Source organism: Tursiops truncatus, chromosome 4, assembly GCF_011762595.2.
Source record: "Tursiops truncatus isolate mTurTru1 chromosome 4, mTurTru1.mat.Y, whole genome shotgun sequence".
NCBI classification, from domain to species: Eukaryota; Metazoa; Chordata; class Mammalia; order Artiodactyla; family Delphinidae; genus Tursiops; species Tursiops truncatus.
In genome coordinates, this window is record NC_047037.1 from 16,888,679 (window position 1) to 16,906,796 (window position 18,118).

The 18,118-nt window shown below is 39.2% G+C and overlaps 1 protein-coding gene across 1 annotated transcript in view; it reads left to right on the plus strand.

Annotated features, from left to right (window-relative positions):
* Positions 1-4,316: 4,316 nt before the first annotated feature.
* The window catches only part of IGSF10 (immunoglobulin superfamily member 10), a 39,270-nt gene continuing 25,468 nt past the window's right edge, over positions 4,317-18,118 (plus strand). The window contains exons 1-3 of the mRNA XM_033856318.2: positions 4,317-4,510; positions 5,879-6,008; positions 8,782-9,172. Coding sequence (XP_033712209.2) covers positions 4,317-4,510; positions 5,879-6,008; positions 8,782-9,172 — 715 coding nt within the window. The remainder of the gene's footprint in view (positions 4,511-5,878; positions 6,009-8,781; positions 9,173-18,118) is intronic.

Here is an 18,118-nt window from a genome sequence, read left to right on the forward strand (position 1 = left end):
AAATTTTTCAACAGTGTAAATGTAAACAGAAGTGGAGGAGGCTGGGAAAGGTAGGACTTAAGAACAGGGGCCTTAGAGGTTTAAAATTAACTCAGTATTGTATTCTGGCTCTTAATTATTTCAGAGTATCACCTGAAAAAGGGGTATAATTTTAATGCCTACCTCATAAGAATATGTCCGAGAATTAAGCAACACATATAACGCTTCTGGCACATATATGCTCTGACTACAATACAGTGATTATTATTACTATTATTATTATTAAATAGGGCAAGTTGAACTAGAATTAGTCCCAACATGCCTTTCGAGTTTCTAATAATTCTGGCAGATTAAATAAAAAGTGGAAAATACAGAGAGAACTCTGACACAAAGCAGTTCTAGAAATATCTCTCATTAAAACCCTTAAAACAAGCAAACATTCCTAACAGGAGTTCTTTTTGAAACTGACAGCAAAAAAAATGACCCCATGTAACCATCCTGGGAAAAAAAAAAAAGGAGCATAACATGCTACGGTCATCTTTCTGTGATTCATCCTAGCAAGGGTCTGGGAGTCCAGACCTTGGTTAGAAATTGACAAGAGTATGAAGCCATGAGGTTGATCACCAAGGAGCTTTGGAAGAAAAACTGTGGATGTGAAGAATCCACAAATATGCCGTGTTTCCCAAGCAAGCTTCTAAGTCTAGAGATCCCATGTGAATTTTTAACTTAAAGAACCATGTCAGCTCTGCAGAACTAAAGACCGTGTTCTCATCACACATACTTCTAGAGTTACTTCTGGGTCCCTGATTCTAGAATTCGACCATGGTCACTGACCCACTTATTACTAACTATAAATCACTTGAATGTTTAGCTACTGGATATGGGACATTCCTGATGTTTGGCTGAGCGAGGCAGCTGCAGCTTTGTGGCGAAACATTCAGGCTGGAGAGCCAGGTGCCTGGGTTTGAATCAACTTCGGTTTCTCTGCTTACAAGCTGGCAATGACCTGTGGTGAGTCACTTACGTTTATGTGCCTAACCTGTAAAATGAAAATGACACAAACATTTTCCTTTTAGGTTTTTTGGTGTTTTGGGTGAGGTTTAAATGAGTCAATATTCGTAAAATGCTTAGAGAAGTATTGCCACAGGGTAAACCCCATTGTCATTATAAGAAGTTATTTCCTTAAACCAGCAATCCTCAAAATTTGCTGCATGGGAATCATCTGGAAGACTTGTTAACACGCAGACGCCAGGCCTCATCCCTGCAGTTTCTGATTCTGTGGGTCTGGGATGGAGCCTGAGAATTTGTGTTTTTTAACAAGGTCCAGTGTAATGCCGACGCTGCTGAGCCCAGAACCACAGCCTGAGAATCACTGCTCAAAAACGTTCATATCAAACTTTCATCAAAAGTTTAAACGCAGTGTAACTAAAGTGAAAAGGGTCATTTTAGTTATACTAAGTGTTTATGAGTCAAGATATTGGGGGCCCTGTCTCCAGTGCAGGCACTCTTAAATGAGGTCTGAGTTGCTAGGGGCGATTCTGGAGGCTATCTTCATGGATGGCGGGGGTGGAGGTGAGAGAGGGGGATGCAACTCAAACAGAAAAAATAAGAAAAAAAAAAGTATTTAAACCCAGTGCTCTGGTAATCCCGGAGAGATTTCTCCAGTTGGGTCAAACAGAAAATTCAAACTGCAGGTATCATAGGTTATCATGGCTACCTCTCAGCCTTCAGACAGAACTTTGATGAACCTCAGAACTGAGAACAGCTCGTGGTGATTCAAGCAAGTCCTTAAACCAAAAGATTTACCCATCACCTGTCAACAGGTGGAGGAGGTAAACGTGGGAGTAAAGGCCCCGCGGCTGAAACTGACCTGCCCATCAGCCAGAACGCGCCTGAGAAATACAGGGAATCGGAGAAAGAGGAGGAAATAAGACAGAAGGCGAGCAGACATCCGCGCGTTCTGCAAAATGAAGAGGAGTCTAGTGGTCGTTTATAATCCGCGTGCGATGGAGCCTCGGCGCAGTCCCCAGACACATAAATCAACGTCGCCCCGCCTCGCCTTCCCTCCCTCAGCTCTGGGCGGTCCCTGCGCCCCGGGCAGCTGAGCCCAGCACACGCCGGCGGCGGGAGCCCATTAGTCACCTGCGCTGAGAGGTGAGCGGCTCTGGCAGTCCTTCCCGGGGAAGGGGACAGGACCCATGCCCGGGCCAGGGGCAGCGGAGAGGGGGCTTGGCGTGGGAATGCAGCTAGTCCTGGGGCCCGAGCCAGGGCAGGGCCAACAGAGCACGCGCCGAAGAGGGGGAAGGATTACAGCGAAAATGAGAAGGTCGCTTCTTCGGTGACTGATGCCAAGCAAAAGACAAACTCTGAGCAAAGGTTCACCAGTAGGTGGAGACCCTTATTGTGGGCACTTCTGACAGATTTGCCCAAAAAGGATAAGGGAGGAGAAGCTCCTGGGACTTGGGGGCAAAAGGGAGTGATATTAATACATATATTTAAATGAGAACTTCAGGGGGAATTTAAGCACACCGTTGAGGGAGGAGAAAGGACATTTTAAAACCTCCACTTTGCTTTCTGTTTCCGTAGCAACAGTTATAAAGGCACGCTGCTGATTCATGTGAGCTCCGGTTATCTAGCTGCGGCTCGGGGGGTGCCTCCAGGTCTCTCTCCAGAGTAATACCCCTGAGCTGCAAGCCAGAAAGACCAAGCCACTGGCTTCACTTTGGAGCAGAGAATTTTTCCTTACTCAGGTTTGGATATGATCTTCCATTTCTTGGGAAGATTTTCAGTCTCTGCCTATGTCAGGAGAGGATTTAGGACCAGGACAGAAGAGCTCAGGTATTGTCAATTTCTATTTCATTATACACATTTTCAGGTTTAAGTTTGTGGGAATCCACTATCCACGTGTTCTTTTAGACTTTTGATTCTCTTTTCAGTAACTCTCAAGTGGGCATACCCGTAACTTCTATTTTTCTAGCTGGATGAGAGAACTACCTGCATCCTATTGTTTCTTTCTTTGCTTACCTAATGATAAGAAGGTGGAAATGCTGTCTCCGATCATACGACGTTTATTTAAAATGTTTGTAACCAGACGGTTACAATGACAAAATTTGTCATGTGATTAATCCTATAGTAAATTTTAATTTGGCTATATTCTAATAATTCCATTATCTTTCTATCTATATGGAGATACAAGCGATTCAGCATTCACGTTATTTTAAATGTGGTTTATAGCTAAAGGATGGTTGCTGGTAGAATCTAAAAGAAACCATTCTATGAAGGTCACTTTTCTTAGAGAAGCATAACAAAGACGTTATTACAATCTTTGTATATTCTGAATTTCAGGCAAAAACTAGGTTTGGATCCTTGGGCTTCACCCCCATGTGGGTAACAGATACCATTTTTCCAACAAGCTGAGCATATTTCTTCCCTGGTTATGCTCCCCCACCCCCATAGCAGAGGAGAAGGGACCAAGAAAAGAGGCAGAGGGATGTTCTAAGTAGAGCAAAAGCAGACGGCATAATGCCTGCGAGGGGTCAGTGTGGCGCAGGTGCAAGGCTCAAGCCCTCTCAGCCGGTCAGTTACGATTACTTACGGTCATCGTTTGGCAGTGACATGTACAATGTGTCTTTTTTGTCAAGGACTTGAGGACATGTTAGAAAGAGATTTATTCGTCCTTTCAGTGGATTATTACGGCTCTTAAAAATGTTTTTGAAGAAGGTTTGATAAAATGAAAAAACAAACATATGTTCAATGATGAAAATGTGTTATGAAATTTCATTTGATCATATATATGCAGTAACATCCAACCCAATATGTAAAAGGCTGGAAGGAGTACGGCAAAATGTCATTGATTATATCTGGGTGGTGGGAAGTATGAGTGATTTTATTTTCTTTTTTCTTCTTATTTACAGCTTCTAAATTTTCTGTTGCACATGTATTAGTTTTATAATCAGTTTTTTTAAAGTCTAAAAAACTAAAGCATAAACAGGAAACTAAGCCTTATGTACTTCAGTTGTCACAATATCTCCATTATGGTTTCCACTTTCCTTTTCTAATGAATCTCTAAGTAATAGGGATTGCCGCTTTTCGTTAAGAAGTGAAAAGCTATAAAGGAATTTCACAACCATAAATATCCTGCTTGATCACAAGGATCTATATGAGGCCAGCATACACTATGGCTTTGTGAAGAGTAAGCTTTACCATAAAAGTTGTGAATGAAATTGGCCCCTTACGACCTTTTAGGAAGGTCTCCCAGATTACCAGTTACTGTGTGTGGTCTACTGGAACTTTGCTCAAACCATATTTATAACTCCGAGGTATGATGTTTTTTCAGGATGAAGGTGAAAAGCAGGGGAAGCACCAGCTTACTGGTCTCCTTCGCTGCAGTCTGCCTGGTGGTCTTCCCCGGGGGCAGGGCCTGTCCTCGCCGCTGTGCCTGTTACGTGCCTACAGAGGTGCACTGCACGTTTCGGTACCTGACCTCCATCCCACACAGCATCCCGCCCAACGTGGAACGTATCAATCTAGGGTGCGCAGGGGCCCTTGTCTTGCTTCCTTCTCAAGGAGGGATTGATGACACTGCTGATTTGTCCTCAAAACACTTGTGACTTTGGGAGATTAACCACAATTCTTTTAACAATATTTCTCTTCTGAAATGAATACATGAGGATCTTAAGCTTGCTGGGGCAATAAAAAATTTTTTTCTGTTAAACTTTTACTAAGAGAAAGTTCTTCTAGAACCCATAGTCCCTCATGGTAGGCTGAGAGGCCCATGATTATAGAAAAGCTGCATTCTGGCTACATTTTTGCTGGATAATAATATAGCTCTTGTTAAGAATTAGTGTTATGATATATCAGTAAGAGGTAACAGGACAACTGGAAGCGTCCTCTTACACATAAAAGATATATATGAAAACTCAACTAGATCTTTTTTTAAGGCCCTTGGATTTTTTCTCCATAGAAACCGACTTATTTAAAAGGCTTTAAAAATGTGTAAATTAAATCTGCTAAAAGGCAACTGTATTTTAAAAGTTGATGAAAAACTGTGTGTGTGAATGCACATACAAGCAGACTTAACATCATTTATTGGACATTAGTGGGCGCCTACTGTGGGCCAAACACAATGATGGTACCAGGGATACAATGATGAACAAGATATATTATTCATTTCTAGAAACCATAGTTAAAGGGAGAAGACAGTTGTATAATTAGTACAATTTAATAAGAACTATAATAGAGCATACAAAGTGCCTTGGGACACAATCACTAACACTGTTTCCTGGCATTGAGCTAAGCACTCTTCATGTACGCATTCATTTAATCCTCATAACCCGTTTGAAGTAGGTTCTATTATTTGCATTTTATAGACAAGGAAACTGAGGCACAGAAAGGTTACTGATTTAACCCAGGGTCAGCCCTACTCCCAGGTACCTGAGTTTATACTCATACCCAAAACATTTGGCTTCAGAGCCCAGGTTTCTTAACCATTACTTCATAATGATGAATTACACCTGGGAGAACAAGGGGGCCATGTTATTAGAGAATGGACTGGGTCTTAACAGTGTTCACAAATAGGGCTAGAGTCAAAGGCATTCCAGCATGCAGGAACAGCATATGTACAAAGGTTTGAAAATGAGAAGGGATGTGGCATTTTCCAGGAATCTGAGTAGGATAATTGTAACTGAGACTGCGAGGGCTGGGTTGGAGGGGCTGACCTTCTGTGGCGTCTGATGAATTTCAACAATATTTCAAGCATTGGATTATCTCCTTAGAGCACAAGAAATAAAAAGGGGGCGGGGAGTGAAATTCAGTTCTATGTGTGTGTTTGTTGGGTTTTGCTTTGACGTTTGAACTTTAGTTGACTTAGCTTATGCCCAGAATGATGTTTTTCTTTCAGGTACAACAGTTTGGTGAGATTGACAGAAACGGATTTTTCTGGCCTAAACAAGTTGGAGTTACTAATGCTACACAGCAATGGCATTCACACAATCCCTCCTAAGACCTTCTCAGATTTGCAGGCCTTGCAGGTGAGACTGATGTGGGGAAGGGGCAGGTTAATGCGGTGAGATGTGCCTCCAAAAGCTACCTGTTCCTGGAGAACCCCCCAAATCGACACTGTACATTAGATGTAGACATCAAGGGAAAAGGTCAAATAACTGATTTCTTTTTAAAGGCAACTGTATGTGGAAATTAGAATAAGAAAATTCTGATTTTCTCATACCTCAGGCTCATAGAAAGAAAAAAATTATCAATGCCCAAGGATTACTAAACCTTTAAAATTTAATCCTAAAAGGCCACTTCTAGTCATGTTCATCTGGGAATTGAATAGTTTCTAAAAATAATTGCAGTCTTTACATAGAAGTTAGCTTCACTTTACTTATGCACTGCCTTATTCAAAAACTTTTTTACAGTTACGGGGACTTCCAAGAATGCATCGAATATTGTAAGAATTACCACCCCAGTAGGAAAGAAAGCAAAAGGTAGAAGAAATCTTAGGAACAAGAACAAAGGGAATGCGGGGAACTGCAGGCATAAAGATCAGTATGTCTGCTGTAAGTAGGACTTGAGGCTTTTGAGAAGCTAACTCAATTTTTCAGTTAATTAAAAAATAAAACTACTGTTCAGGAAAAGTACAACCACATCTGATTTTAAATTAGAAAAAAAAATGTTTCCCAAAGCTCCTCATAGAAGAGATACAGTGCAATAAAATAAAGTCAGTTCTATCCTTAGAAAAGATAAAATGCCAGTGGGCAGTGTGAGCCTTTGTACATCACACTAAGCCTCTGTAAAACCATAGATTTAAGTCTAGGTATGTGATTCTGTTGGTTTGGCTTAATCAGGCTTTATTTGGAATATATATCTTCAGAGGATTAGATGGAATACATTTCATTCATGGAATTCACACGTATTTGTTTTCTTGACCAGGTTTTCCATAGATATTGATGAACATTGAGTTTGATAATACTTGGGGCAAAGCTGTTCCATGTTGTCAATTTCAATTTTCTTTGCTTATTAGGGAACTTGGCATTCCAGAAAAACATTCTCAACAGAGATGACAGATTAGGTCAAATTAGGATAATATGATGATAAATCATTGTTTTTGCTAGCATTTCTTTTTCTTTTCTTTTTGGGAGAAGGAGCGTGTTCAGTTGGTAACTGGAGAAGGAATTGGAGAATACCCACACACTACTGAAATACTGAAAAACTTTTAATTTCAATTCAAAATCAATTAAAAATCATATTACTCATAATAGCTAAAAAATAAAAAGCACCCAAATGTCCATTGACTCATAAATGGATAAACAAAATATATTACATGTATACAGTGGGATACAACTCAGTAATAAGAAGGCATGAAGGACCGATATGTGCTACAACTGGGGTGGGTCTTGGAAATATTATGCTAATTGGAAAAAGCCAGACACAAAAGACCACATATCGTATCATCCATTATTTAAAATGTTGACAATAGGCAAATCCACAGAAACAAAGTAAATTAGTGGTTTTCTAGGGCTAGGAGGAGGGGGAGAATGCCTGCTAATGGATATCAGTTTTTATTTTGGGGTGATGAAAATGTTCTAAAATTAGATAGTGGCGATGGTTGCACAACCTTGTGAGTATACTAAAAGCCACTGAATTGTACAGTTTAAAAAGGTGGATTTTGGGGACTTCCCTGGCGGTCCAGTGGTTAAGACTTGACCTTGCAATGCAGGGGGTGGTGCAGGTTTGATCCCTGGTCAGGGAGCTAAGAGCCCACATGCCTTGTGGCCAAAAAACCAAGACAGAAAACAGAAGCAATATTGTAACAAATTCAATAAAGACTTTAAAAATGGTCCACATAAAAAAAATCTTTTAAAAAAATAAATAAAAAGGTGGATTTTTATGGCATGTGAATTATATCTCAGTAAAGCCATTTAATTTATTTATTTTTAAATTTATTTATTTATTTATTTTTGGCTGCGTTGGGTCTTTGTTGCAGTGCACAGGCTTCTCATTGTGGTGGCTTCTCTTACTGCGGAGCATGGGCTCTAGGTGCATGGGCTTCAGTAGTTGTGGCTCGCGGGCTCTAGAGCACAGGTTCAGTAGTTGTGGCGCACGGGCTTAGTTGCTCCGCAGCATGTGGTATCTTCCCGGACCAGGAATCAAACCCATGTCCCCTGCATTGGCAGGCGGATTCTTAACCACTGTGCCACCGGGGAAGTCCAAAGGTGTTTTAAATGTGAAAGATAAAATCATATTTCTTATGAAAAATTCAGGTTCAAGAAATCTTAAGTTTACTTGAAATGTCAAGATACTTTTGTATATGGTTGAAAATTTCCATAATACGTTTTTAAAAAAGTATACCATATACAAAAATAGAATAATATAATGATCCCCAATGCAGCATCACCCAGCTTCAGTAGTTATCAACACATAACAGATCTTGTTTCACCTGTACCTCACCCACTACTTTTCTACTTCATTGCATTGTTTTGAAACAAATCTGAGATATCGTAATGTTTCATCTATAAGTACTTCAATACATATGTCAAAGTTATGGAATCTTTTAAAATGAACCATAATATCAGTATTATACCTTAAAATTATAGCAGTAATTCCTCAATATCATAAACTGTTCATGAATATTCTAATTACCCTGATGTTCTCATACTTGATTTGCAACTCGTTTGTTTGAATTAGGATCCAAACAAGGTACACACACTGCATTGGATTAATCTCAACGTATGTTTTACTATGGATATGATTTTCCTTTTTGTGATAATTCCTTTGACAAAATAAGTGTGTTCTTTTTACTCTTAGGTCTTAAAAATGAGCTATAACAAAGTTCGAAAACTTCAGAAGGACACTTTCTATGGTCTCAGGAGCTTGACACGGTTGCATATGGACCACAACAATATCGAGTTTATAAACCCAGAGGTTTTTTATGGACTCACCTCTCTCCGACTGGTGCACTTGGAAGGGAACGAGCTCACTAAGCTTCATCCAGATACATTTGTCTCCTTGTGCTACCTCCGGATATTTAAAACATCTTTCATTAAGTACCTATACTTGTCTGATAACTTTCTGAGCTCCATCCCTCAAGAGATGGTCACCTATATGCCTGATCTGGAAAGCCTTTATCTTCATGGGAATCCCTGGACCTGTGATTGTCATTTGAAATGGTTGTCTGACTGGATACGGGAGAAGCCAGGTACCTGGACTGTTTCTTTCTTTTTTTTTCTTTATTGGAGTATAATTGCTTTACAATGGTATGTTAGTTTCTGTTTTATAACAAAATGAATCAGTTATACATATACATATGTTCCCATATCTCTTTCCTCTTGCGTCTCCCTCCCTCCCACCCTCCCTATCCCACCCCTCTAGGTGGTCACAAAGCACTGAGCTAATCTCCCTGTGCTATGCGGCTGCTTCCCACTAGCTATCTATTTTACGTTTGGTAGTGTATATATGTCCATGCCACTCTCTCACTTTGCCATAGCTTACCCTTCCCCCTCCCCATATCCTCAAGTCTGTTCTCTAGTAGGTCTGTGTCTTTATTCCTGTCTTACCCCTAGGTTCTTCATGACATTTTTTTTTCTTAAATTCCATATATATGTGTTAGCATACAGTATTTGTCTTTCTCTTTCTGACTTACTTCACTCTGTATGACAGACTCTAGGTCTATCCACCTCATTACAAATAGCTTCGTTTCTTTTTATGGCTGAGTAATATTCCATTGTATATATGTGCCACATCTTCTTTATCCATTCATCCGATGATGGACACTTAGGTTGTTTCCATCTGTGGGCTATTGTAAATAGAGCTGCAATGAACATTTTGGTACATGACTCTTTTTGAATTATGGTTTTCTCAGGGTATATGCCCAGTAGTGGGATTGCTGGGTCATATGGTAGTTCTATTTGTAGTTTTTTAAGGAACCTCCATACTGTTCTCCGCAGTGGCTGTATCAATTTACATTCCCACCAACAGTGCAAGAGTGTTCCCTTTTCTCCACACCCTCTCCAGCATTTATTGTTTCTAGATTTTTTGATGATGGCCATTCTGACTGGTGTGAGATGGTATCTAATCTGCCTGGAGGTGTTTCCCCAGTAAGTAGGGAGTGCCAAGGTAATTTAGCTGGAAAGAAAATGAAAGCTCAATAATAATTCAATGAGAATGAACTCTCTTAATTCATTAATGAATAATCTTTCATTAATTCAGGTCAACTATCCCATCATCACTCTTGGCTTTTAGCAAGATTGGGAAATAAGAATGTATTGTGTGTTACTCTCTTCCCTACTTACCACAAGGCATAAAAGCCCTTCCCTCTTCTTATCTTCCCTTCAGTCATTCGATCAATACATATGTTTTGGAGTTCTATTCAAGGCCCTGTGCTCAGTGATGCAACTACCAAGAGCACTGTCTCTGCTCTAACTACACTGCTGGTGGGATACAGATAAGCAGACAATCAGAGTGTAAAACATGCTTTGATGGGGAAAGTAGAATTTACCAAGAAGAGGGCAAGATCCATTCAGTCCCTTAGTTATTGTAAACTTATTATGTACAAGAGGCCAGAGACAACATAGGGATCCCAAAGTGAACAGAACTGATGAAGGTCCCTGCCTTCATGGAGCTTACATTCTTGTTGGGGAAAATGGACAGACAACTAATTGCACTATCGTTAAAATCTGATGAATCATTTCAGTTAATCAGGTCCTTAGGTAGTGACTGAAAGGAGTCCATTGATTTTGGCATCAAAGGGGTGGCTGGTTACTTTGGAAAGATCAATGAGACCTGGATTGCTGTGCAGGTGGGAGGGGGAGGCAGGGCCACAGTTGACTCTGGAGAGGTTTGGCTTGAGGTGAGGGAGGAATGGTGGCTGCCAGCTGGAAATGTGCCATCGTTCAGGACTCCGAGCATCAGAGAGACCTGAGCATGTTTAAGGTGAGACGAGATTGTTGAGCAGGAGAAGGTAGCAACATTGCAGAAGGAGCAGATCATCAATGGAGCAAGTCCCCCGAGATGACTGGAGGGCAAGAGACCCAGCCATAGGGGAGGGATTTTCCGTAGGAGGTAGGAGGGAAAGGACTAGATTGGCACAGAGGCGAGTTGCTGGGTGTAGTGGAGGAGAGTAAGAAAGTTCTTATCTGATGGCTTTTCCTCTTTCGTGACGTTGTAGGAGAGGTGACTGAGGAGGGTGCTAGGAAGGGGTCAAGGTCGGAAGCTTGAGAAAAGTGGGAAAATTTGAAGTTGCTGTGGTAAAATATATATATATTGTGTGTGTGTATATATATATATATATATAGATACACAATTGTATGTATATATGTATGTATATATATGTAGTCAGTCAAAATAATTAGTCAAAAAGTGAACTACTTTAGGCCAGTAGACACCACCTTTGCTCTTCAAGAGTTTGCAGTCTTGTAGGTAAGCATGATGAACACATAAAAAGATAATAAGGCTATGGGTGAAAAACATCAAAATGTTTATATTGAAGATTTAGTTCTATAGGAGCCAGAGTCAGTAAGTTACTTCTGCCTTGACTAAAATGGAGGAAAACTGTGCTGGGGCACAAAAGATATACCAAAAGGACAGGAAGGAATAATAGGGAGCGAGCAGAAAGGTAACATATACTCAGTTTGTGTTTGACATTGTGCTCGATGCTTTCTATTTAATCCTCACAAGAATCCTCAATTTACAGATGAAGAAACTGAGGCTTAGAAAAGCTGGGTATCTTGAGCTAGTCATTTAGACTCTTTTATGCATCAGTTTTCTCACCTGTAACATAGGGATAATAATAATTGGAAAAAATAATTAAAATAATACATATGAAGTGCTTAGCACAGCATATGACACAAAGTAAGCACTCAACACACATGAAGTATTATCATGATTTTCATTGCTACCCAGCTCACACAGCTAGAAAGTAGAAAAGTAGAAACTGAAAAGTCCAGACCTTTTTCTATAATGTATTTGGGATGGAGAAACTGCTTTGTACCTAAAACCAGATAGGATAAGTCTCATGAAGAGGGCAGTGAACAGCCCAATTTGCCTGGCATGGAGTCAGTAGAGACTGGCAAGGTATTCTGGTTTTTTTAAATTGAAGTAGAGTTGATTTGAATTGTTGTGTTAGTTTCTGGTGTACAGCAAGTGATTCAGATTATATATATATATATATATATATATATATCCTTTTTCATATTTTCTATTAGAGTTTATTACAAGATATTGAATATTGTTCCCTGTGCTATACGGTAGGACATTGTTGTTTATTTTATATGTAGTATTGTATCTGTTAATCCCAAACACCTAATTTATATACCCCCTTTCCCCTTTGGTAACCATAAGTTTTCTAAGTCTGTGGGTCTGCTTCTGTTTTGTAAATAAGTTCATTTGTGTCATATTTTAGATTATCCACATATAAGTGATATCATATGGTATTTGTCTTTCTCTGAGTTACTTTGCTTAGTATAATCTCTAGGCCCATCCATGTTGTTGCAAATGGCATTATTTCATTCTTTCTTATGGCTGAATAATATTCCATTGTGTATATATATTTACCACATCTTCTTTATCCATTCATCTGTCAACGGACATGTCTTGGCTATTGTAAGAAGTGCTGCTATGAACATTGGGGTGCACATACCTTTTTGAATTAAGAGTTTTCTCCAGATATATGCTCAGGAGTGGGATTGCTGTATCATATGGTAACTGTTTTAAGTTTTTTTAAGGAATCTCCAGTATGTTTTCCATACTGGCTGCACCAATTACAACAGTGTAGGAGGGTTCCCTTTTCTCTTCACTCTCTCTAGCATTTATTATTTATAGATGGTTTTGAACCCAACTGTGGGGAGTGCTGAATGCCAGACTAAATTTTAAAATTTTATCCTATCGACAAAAGGGAGATTTTACAGTGGAAGATTTGAACGCAGGGTTTCCCAGTGAAATGCTTTGTAGGGATGGCCAATCTGTGAGCAGTGGAGAGGATGGACCTGGGGAAGGGGGTGAAGTGGGAACCCAACTAGAAAGTGCTCATGGTGTTTCATGTCTGGGGAATGAGAAATTGAATTATGAGGTGACCACACCTGAAAGTAGCTTCACAGATACCTAACAGGCAGTAGGGACTGAGCGGGGTTTTCCCAATACTTTCTAATGCTATGGAGAAATAAAGGAGAATGAGGAATGAGAAAGAACTGCTGGATTTTCATGCAGTTGCTAGCTGGACTACAGGGAGAGAATGGTGAGCAAATGGGGAAACTCATCTGAGAAAGGTAGAAGTGAAAGAAGAAATAAGATTTTGCCCATAGGGAGAAGTGATTCTGTGCTCAGTTCCTACAAAGTGTTAAACCTACTTGCCATTTTGCTAGTTACATGCTCTGGTAGTAAAATCAGGCTAATATATATGGTTAGCAGCTAACATTTCATCAGGTGGAGTATGCCACTGACTGTTAGATATCCAGTTATTTTACATACTAAAGAATTTTTTAAATGACCTAATAGAGCCCGGGAATTGCCAAACTAGAGCCCACAGGCCAATTCCAGCCCTGTACAAGCTTTCGTAAGTAGAGTTTTATTGGAACACAGTCATGCCCAGTTCTTTACATATCATCTACGGCTGCCTTGGTGCTATGGTGGCATAGTCGAGCCATTTTGTCAGAGACCTCTGGTCCACAAAACATAAAATCTTCGCTGTCTGGCCCTTTACATAAAAAGTTTGCTGACCCTGGCCTAGAGAACAAAGCCCAAGCTCGTTGGCCCATCACGCCAGGTGTTCCCAGCACGCTCCTTGCTGGGTCTCAGCCTCATCTCCTTCCTTCCAGCTCTCATCCCAGACACACCGCACACTGTTTTACCACCTCATACCTGCTCCTTCCCTGTCTGGAGCACTTTTCTGCCTGATGGGCTCCCAGCCACAAACTGCTCAGCACTCATCCCTACTAGGAAGGGGTGTTGCCTTTCCTATGTCTCATTTATCTACCTCTGTCCCCTAGAAAGTGCCTAGAACATAGTACTCAGTTTTTGTTAAGATTTTATCAATTAAATAGCCATTTGGCTGGTGAATACAAATGAGTCCACCAGCCACCTATGGTCTTTTTTTTAATTGGGCTATAGTTGTTTTACAATGTTGTGTTAATTTCAAGTGTACAGCAAAGTGATTCAGTTATATGTATACATATACCTATTCTTTTTCAAATGCTTTTCCCATTTAGGTTATTACAGAATATTCAGCATAGTTCCCTGTGCTACACAGTAGGTCCTTGTTGGTTATGTAGTTTATATACAGTAGTATGTATATGTCAATCCCAATCTCCCAATTTATCTCTCCACCCCACTTTGGTAACCGTAAGTTTGTTTTCTATGTCTGTGGATCTGTTTCTGTTTTGTAAATAAGTTCATTTGTATCATTTTTTTAGATTCTGCATATAAATGATAACATGATATTTGTCTTTCTCTGTCTGACTTACTTCACTTAGTATTATACTCTCCATGTACATCCATCTTGCTGCAAATGGCATTATTTCATTCTTTTCAATGGCTGAGTATTATTCCACTGTATATATGTACCACATATTCTTTATCCATTCATCTGTCAATGGATATTTAGGTTGCTTCCATGTCTTGCCTATTGTAATGAACATTGGGATGCATGTATCCTTTCTAACCATAGTTTTCTCTGGATATATGCCCGGGAGTGGGATTGCTGGATCATATGGTAGCTCTATTTTTAGTTTTTTAAGGAACCTCCATACTGTTTTCCATAGTGACTACCAATTTATATTCCCACCAACAATGTAGGAGTGTTCCCTTTTCTCCACACCCTCTCTGGCATTTATTGTTTGTAGACTTTTTGATGATGGCCATTCTGACTAGTGTGAGGTAGTTTTGTAGTTTCAAGTGTACAGCACTCTCATTGTAGTTTTGATTTGCATTTCTCTAATAATTAACGATATTGAGCATCTTTTCACGTGCCTCTTGGCCATCTATATGTCTTCTTTGGGGAAATGTCTATTTAGGTCTTCTGCCCATTTTTTGTTTCATTGGGTTTGTTTTTTTGATATTGAGCTACATGAGCTGTTTGTAAATTTTGTAAAGATTAACCCCTTATCAGTCTCATCATTTGCAAATATTTTCTCTCATTCTGTGGGTTGTTTTTTTGTTTATGGTTTCCTTTGCTGTGCAAAAGCTTTTGAGTGTAATTAGGTCCCATTTTAAAATTTTTGTTTTTATTTTCATTACTCTAGGAGATGGATCCAAAAAGATATTGCTGTGATTTATGTCAAAGAGTGTTCTGCCTATGTTTTCCTCTATTGAGTGTTATAGTACCCAGTCTTATGTTTAGGTCTTTAATCCACTTCATTTTTGTGTATGGTGTTAGAGAGTGTTCTAATTTCATTCTTTTACATGTACTTGTCCAGTTTTTCCAGAACCATTTATTGAAGAGACTGTCTTTTCTTCATTGTATAGTCTTGCCTCCTTTGTCATAGATTAATTGACCACAGGTGCATGGGTTTATTTCTGGGCTTTCTATCCTGTTCCATTGATGTATATTTTTATGTTCTGTGCCAGTACCATACTGTTTTGATGACTGTGGCTTTGCAGTATGGTCTGAAGTCAGGGATCCTAGTTCCTCCAGCTGTTTTTCTTCCTCAAGATTGCTTTGGCTATTTGGAGTCTTTTGTGTCTCCATACAAACTTTGAACTTTTTTTGTTCTAGTTCTGTGAAAAATGCCATTGGTAATTTAATAGGGATTGTAATTTAATAGGGATTGCATTGAATCCATAGATTGGCTTGGGTAGTATAGTCATTTTGACAATACAGTAAGTCCCCTACATACGAACCTTCAAGTTGTGAACTTTCAAAGATTCGAACGTGCATTGAAGGCCTGATGGAATTGGAGGACCAGAGAAAGGATGAAGAGAGACAAGAGGAAGAAGAAGGAACTGAAGAACCAAAGAGATTCACAGTGCAGGAGATGGCAAGGGGATTTTATTTATTTGAGGAGGCACTGTTAGTTTTTGAGACACAGGATCTGAATGTAGAATGGTACACGAAGGTTGCAGCAGCCATTCAGGATGTAATCCAGTGCTACCATTATCATCTATGATGAGAAAAAAAGAGCTACTACCCAGACATCACTGGATCATTTTTTTCAATAGGGTAGATAGAACTGAATCCAGCAAGGAACCAGAACCTGTCCCATCAATGTCAAGCATGAGTGAAATTGCAGCTTGCCCTCTATACTATTGCTGATGATCCTTCAGCTCTACCGTCTCCCACCTCCTCTTCCTCCTCCAGTCAGTAACTCTTCTTGCCTATTCACTCAATGCCAGCCCCCGTATGCCAGCTGTTGTACTATACTATTGTGCTTTTCAAGGTACTGTACTGTAAGATTAAAAATGTTTTATTTTTTGTGTTTGTTTTTTAGGTATTATTTGTGTGAAAAGTATTATAAACCTATTACAGTACAGTACTATATAGATAATTGTGTCAGTTGGGTACCTAGGCTAACTTCGTTGGACTTACGAACTGGATTTATGAACACGCTCTTGGAATGGAACTCATTTGTGTGTAGGGGAACTACTGTATTGATTCTTCCAATCCAAGAACACGGTATACTTTTCCAACTGTTTGTGCCATCTTCCATTTCTTTCATCAGCATCTTATAGTTTTTGGAGTACAGTTCTTTTGCCTCCTTAGGTAGGTTTATCCCTAGGTATTTTATTCTTCTTGATGCAATCGTAAATCGGATTGTTTCTTTAATTTTTCTTTCTGATTTTTCATTGTTAGTGTATAGAAGTGCAACAGATTTCTGAGTATTAATTTTGTATCCTGCAACTTTACTGAATTCATTGATGAGCTCTAGTGTTTTCTGGTATCACCTTTAGGATTTTCTATGTATAGTATCAAGTCATCAGCAAACAGTGACAGTTTTAACTTTTCCAATTTGAATTCCTTTTATTTATTTTTCTTCTCTGATTGCCGTGGCTAGGACTTCCAAAACTATGTTGAATAAAAGTGGCGAGAGTGGACATCCTTGTCTTGTTCCTGATCTTAGAGAAAATGCTTTCAGCTTTTCACCATTGAGTATGATGTTGGCTGTAGGTCTGTTATATATGGCCTTTATTATGTTGAGGTATGTTCCCTCTATGCCCACTTTCTAAAGAGTTCTCCCCCATAAATCAGTGTTCAATTTTGTCAAAAGCTTTTTCTGAATCTATTGAGATGATCATATGGTTTTTATTCTTCAATTTGTTAATGTGATGTATCACACTGATTGATTTGCAGATATTGAAAAAAATCCTTGCATCCCTGGGATATATCCCACTTGATCGTGGTGTATGATCCTTTTAATGTATTGTAGGATTCAGTTTGCTAACATTTTGTTGAGGATTTTTCCATCTATGCTCATCAGTGATATTGGTCTGTAATTTTCTTTCTTTCTTTTTTTTGTGGTATCCTTGTATGATTCAGGGTGATGGGGGCCTCATAGAATGAGTTTGGGAGTTTCCGATCCTATGCGATTTTTTGGAAGAGTTTGAAAAGGATAGGTGTTAACTCTTCTCTAAATGTTAGATAGAATTTGCCTGTGAAGCCATCTGGTCATGGACTTTTGTTTGTTGGGAATTTTAAAATTACAGTTTCAATTTTAGTACTTGTGATTGGTCTGTTCATATTTTCTATTTCTTCCTGGTCAGTCTTGGGAGATTGTATCCTTCTAAGAATTTGTCCATTTCTTCTAGGTTGTCCATTTTATTGGCATATAGTTGCTTGTATTGATAGTAGTCTGTTAGGAGCCTTTGCATTTCTGTGGTGTCCATTGTAACTTCTCGCTTTTCATTTCTAATTTTATTAATTTGAGTCCTCTCCCTTTTTTTCTTGATGAGTCTGGCTAAAGGTTTATCAATTTTGTCTATCTTTTCAAAGAACTGAATTTGTTCCATTGATCTTTTCTATTTTCTTCATCTCCATTTCATTTATTTCTGCTCTGATCTTTTTTTTTTTTAAATTTACTAGTGTTGGGTTTTTTTTGAATTTTATTTATTTTTTTTATACAGCAGGTTCTTACTAGTCATCCATTTTATACACGTCAGTGTATACATGTCAATCCCAATCTCCCAATTCATCACACCACCCCCCACCTCTTTCCCCCCT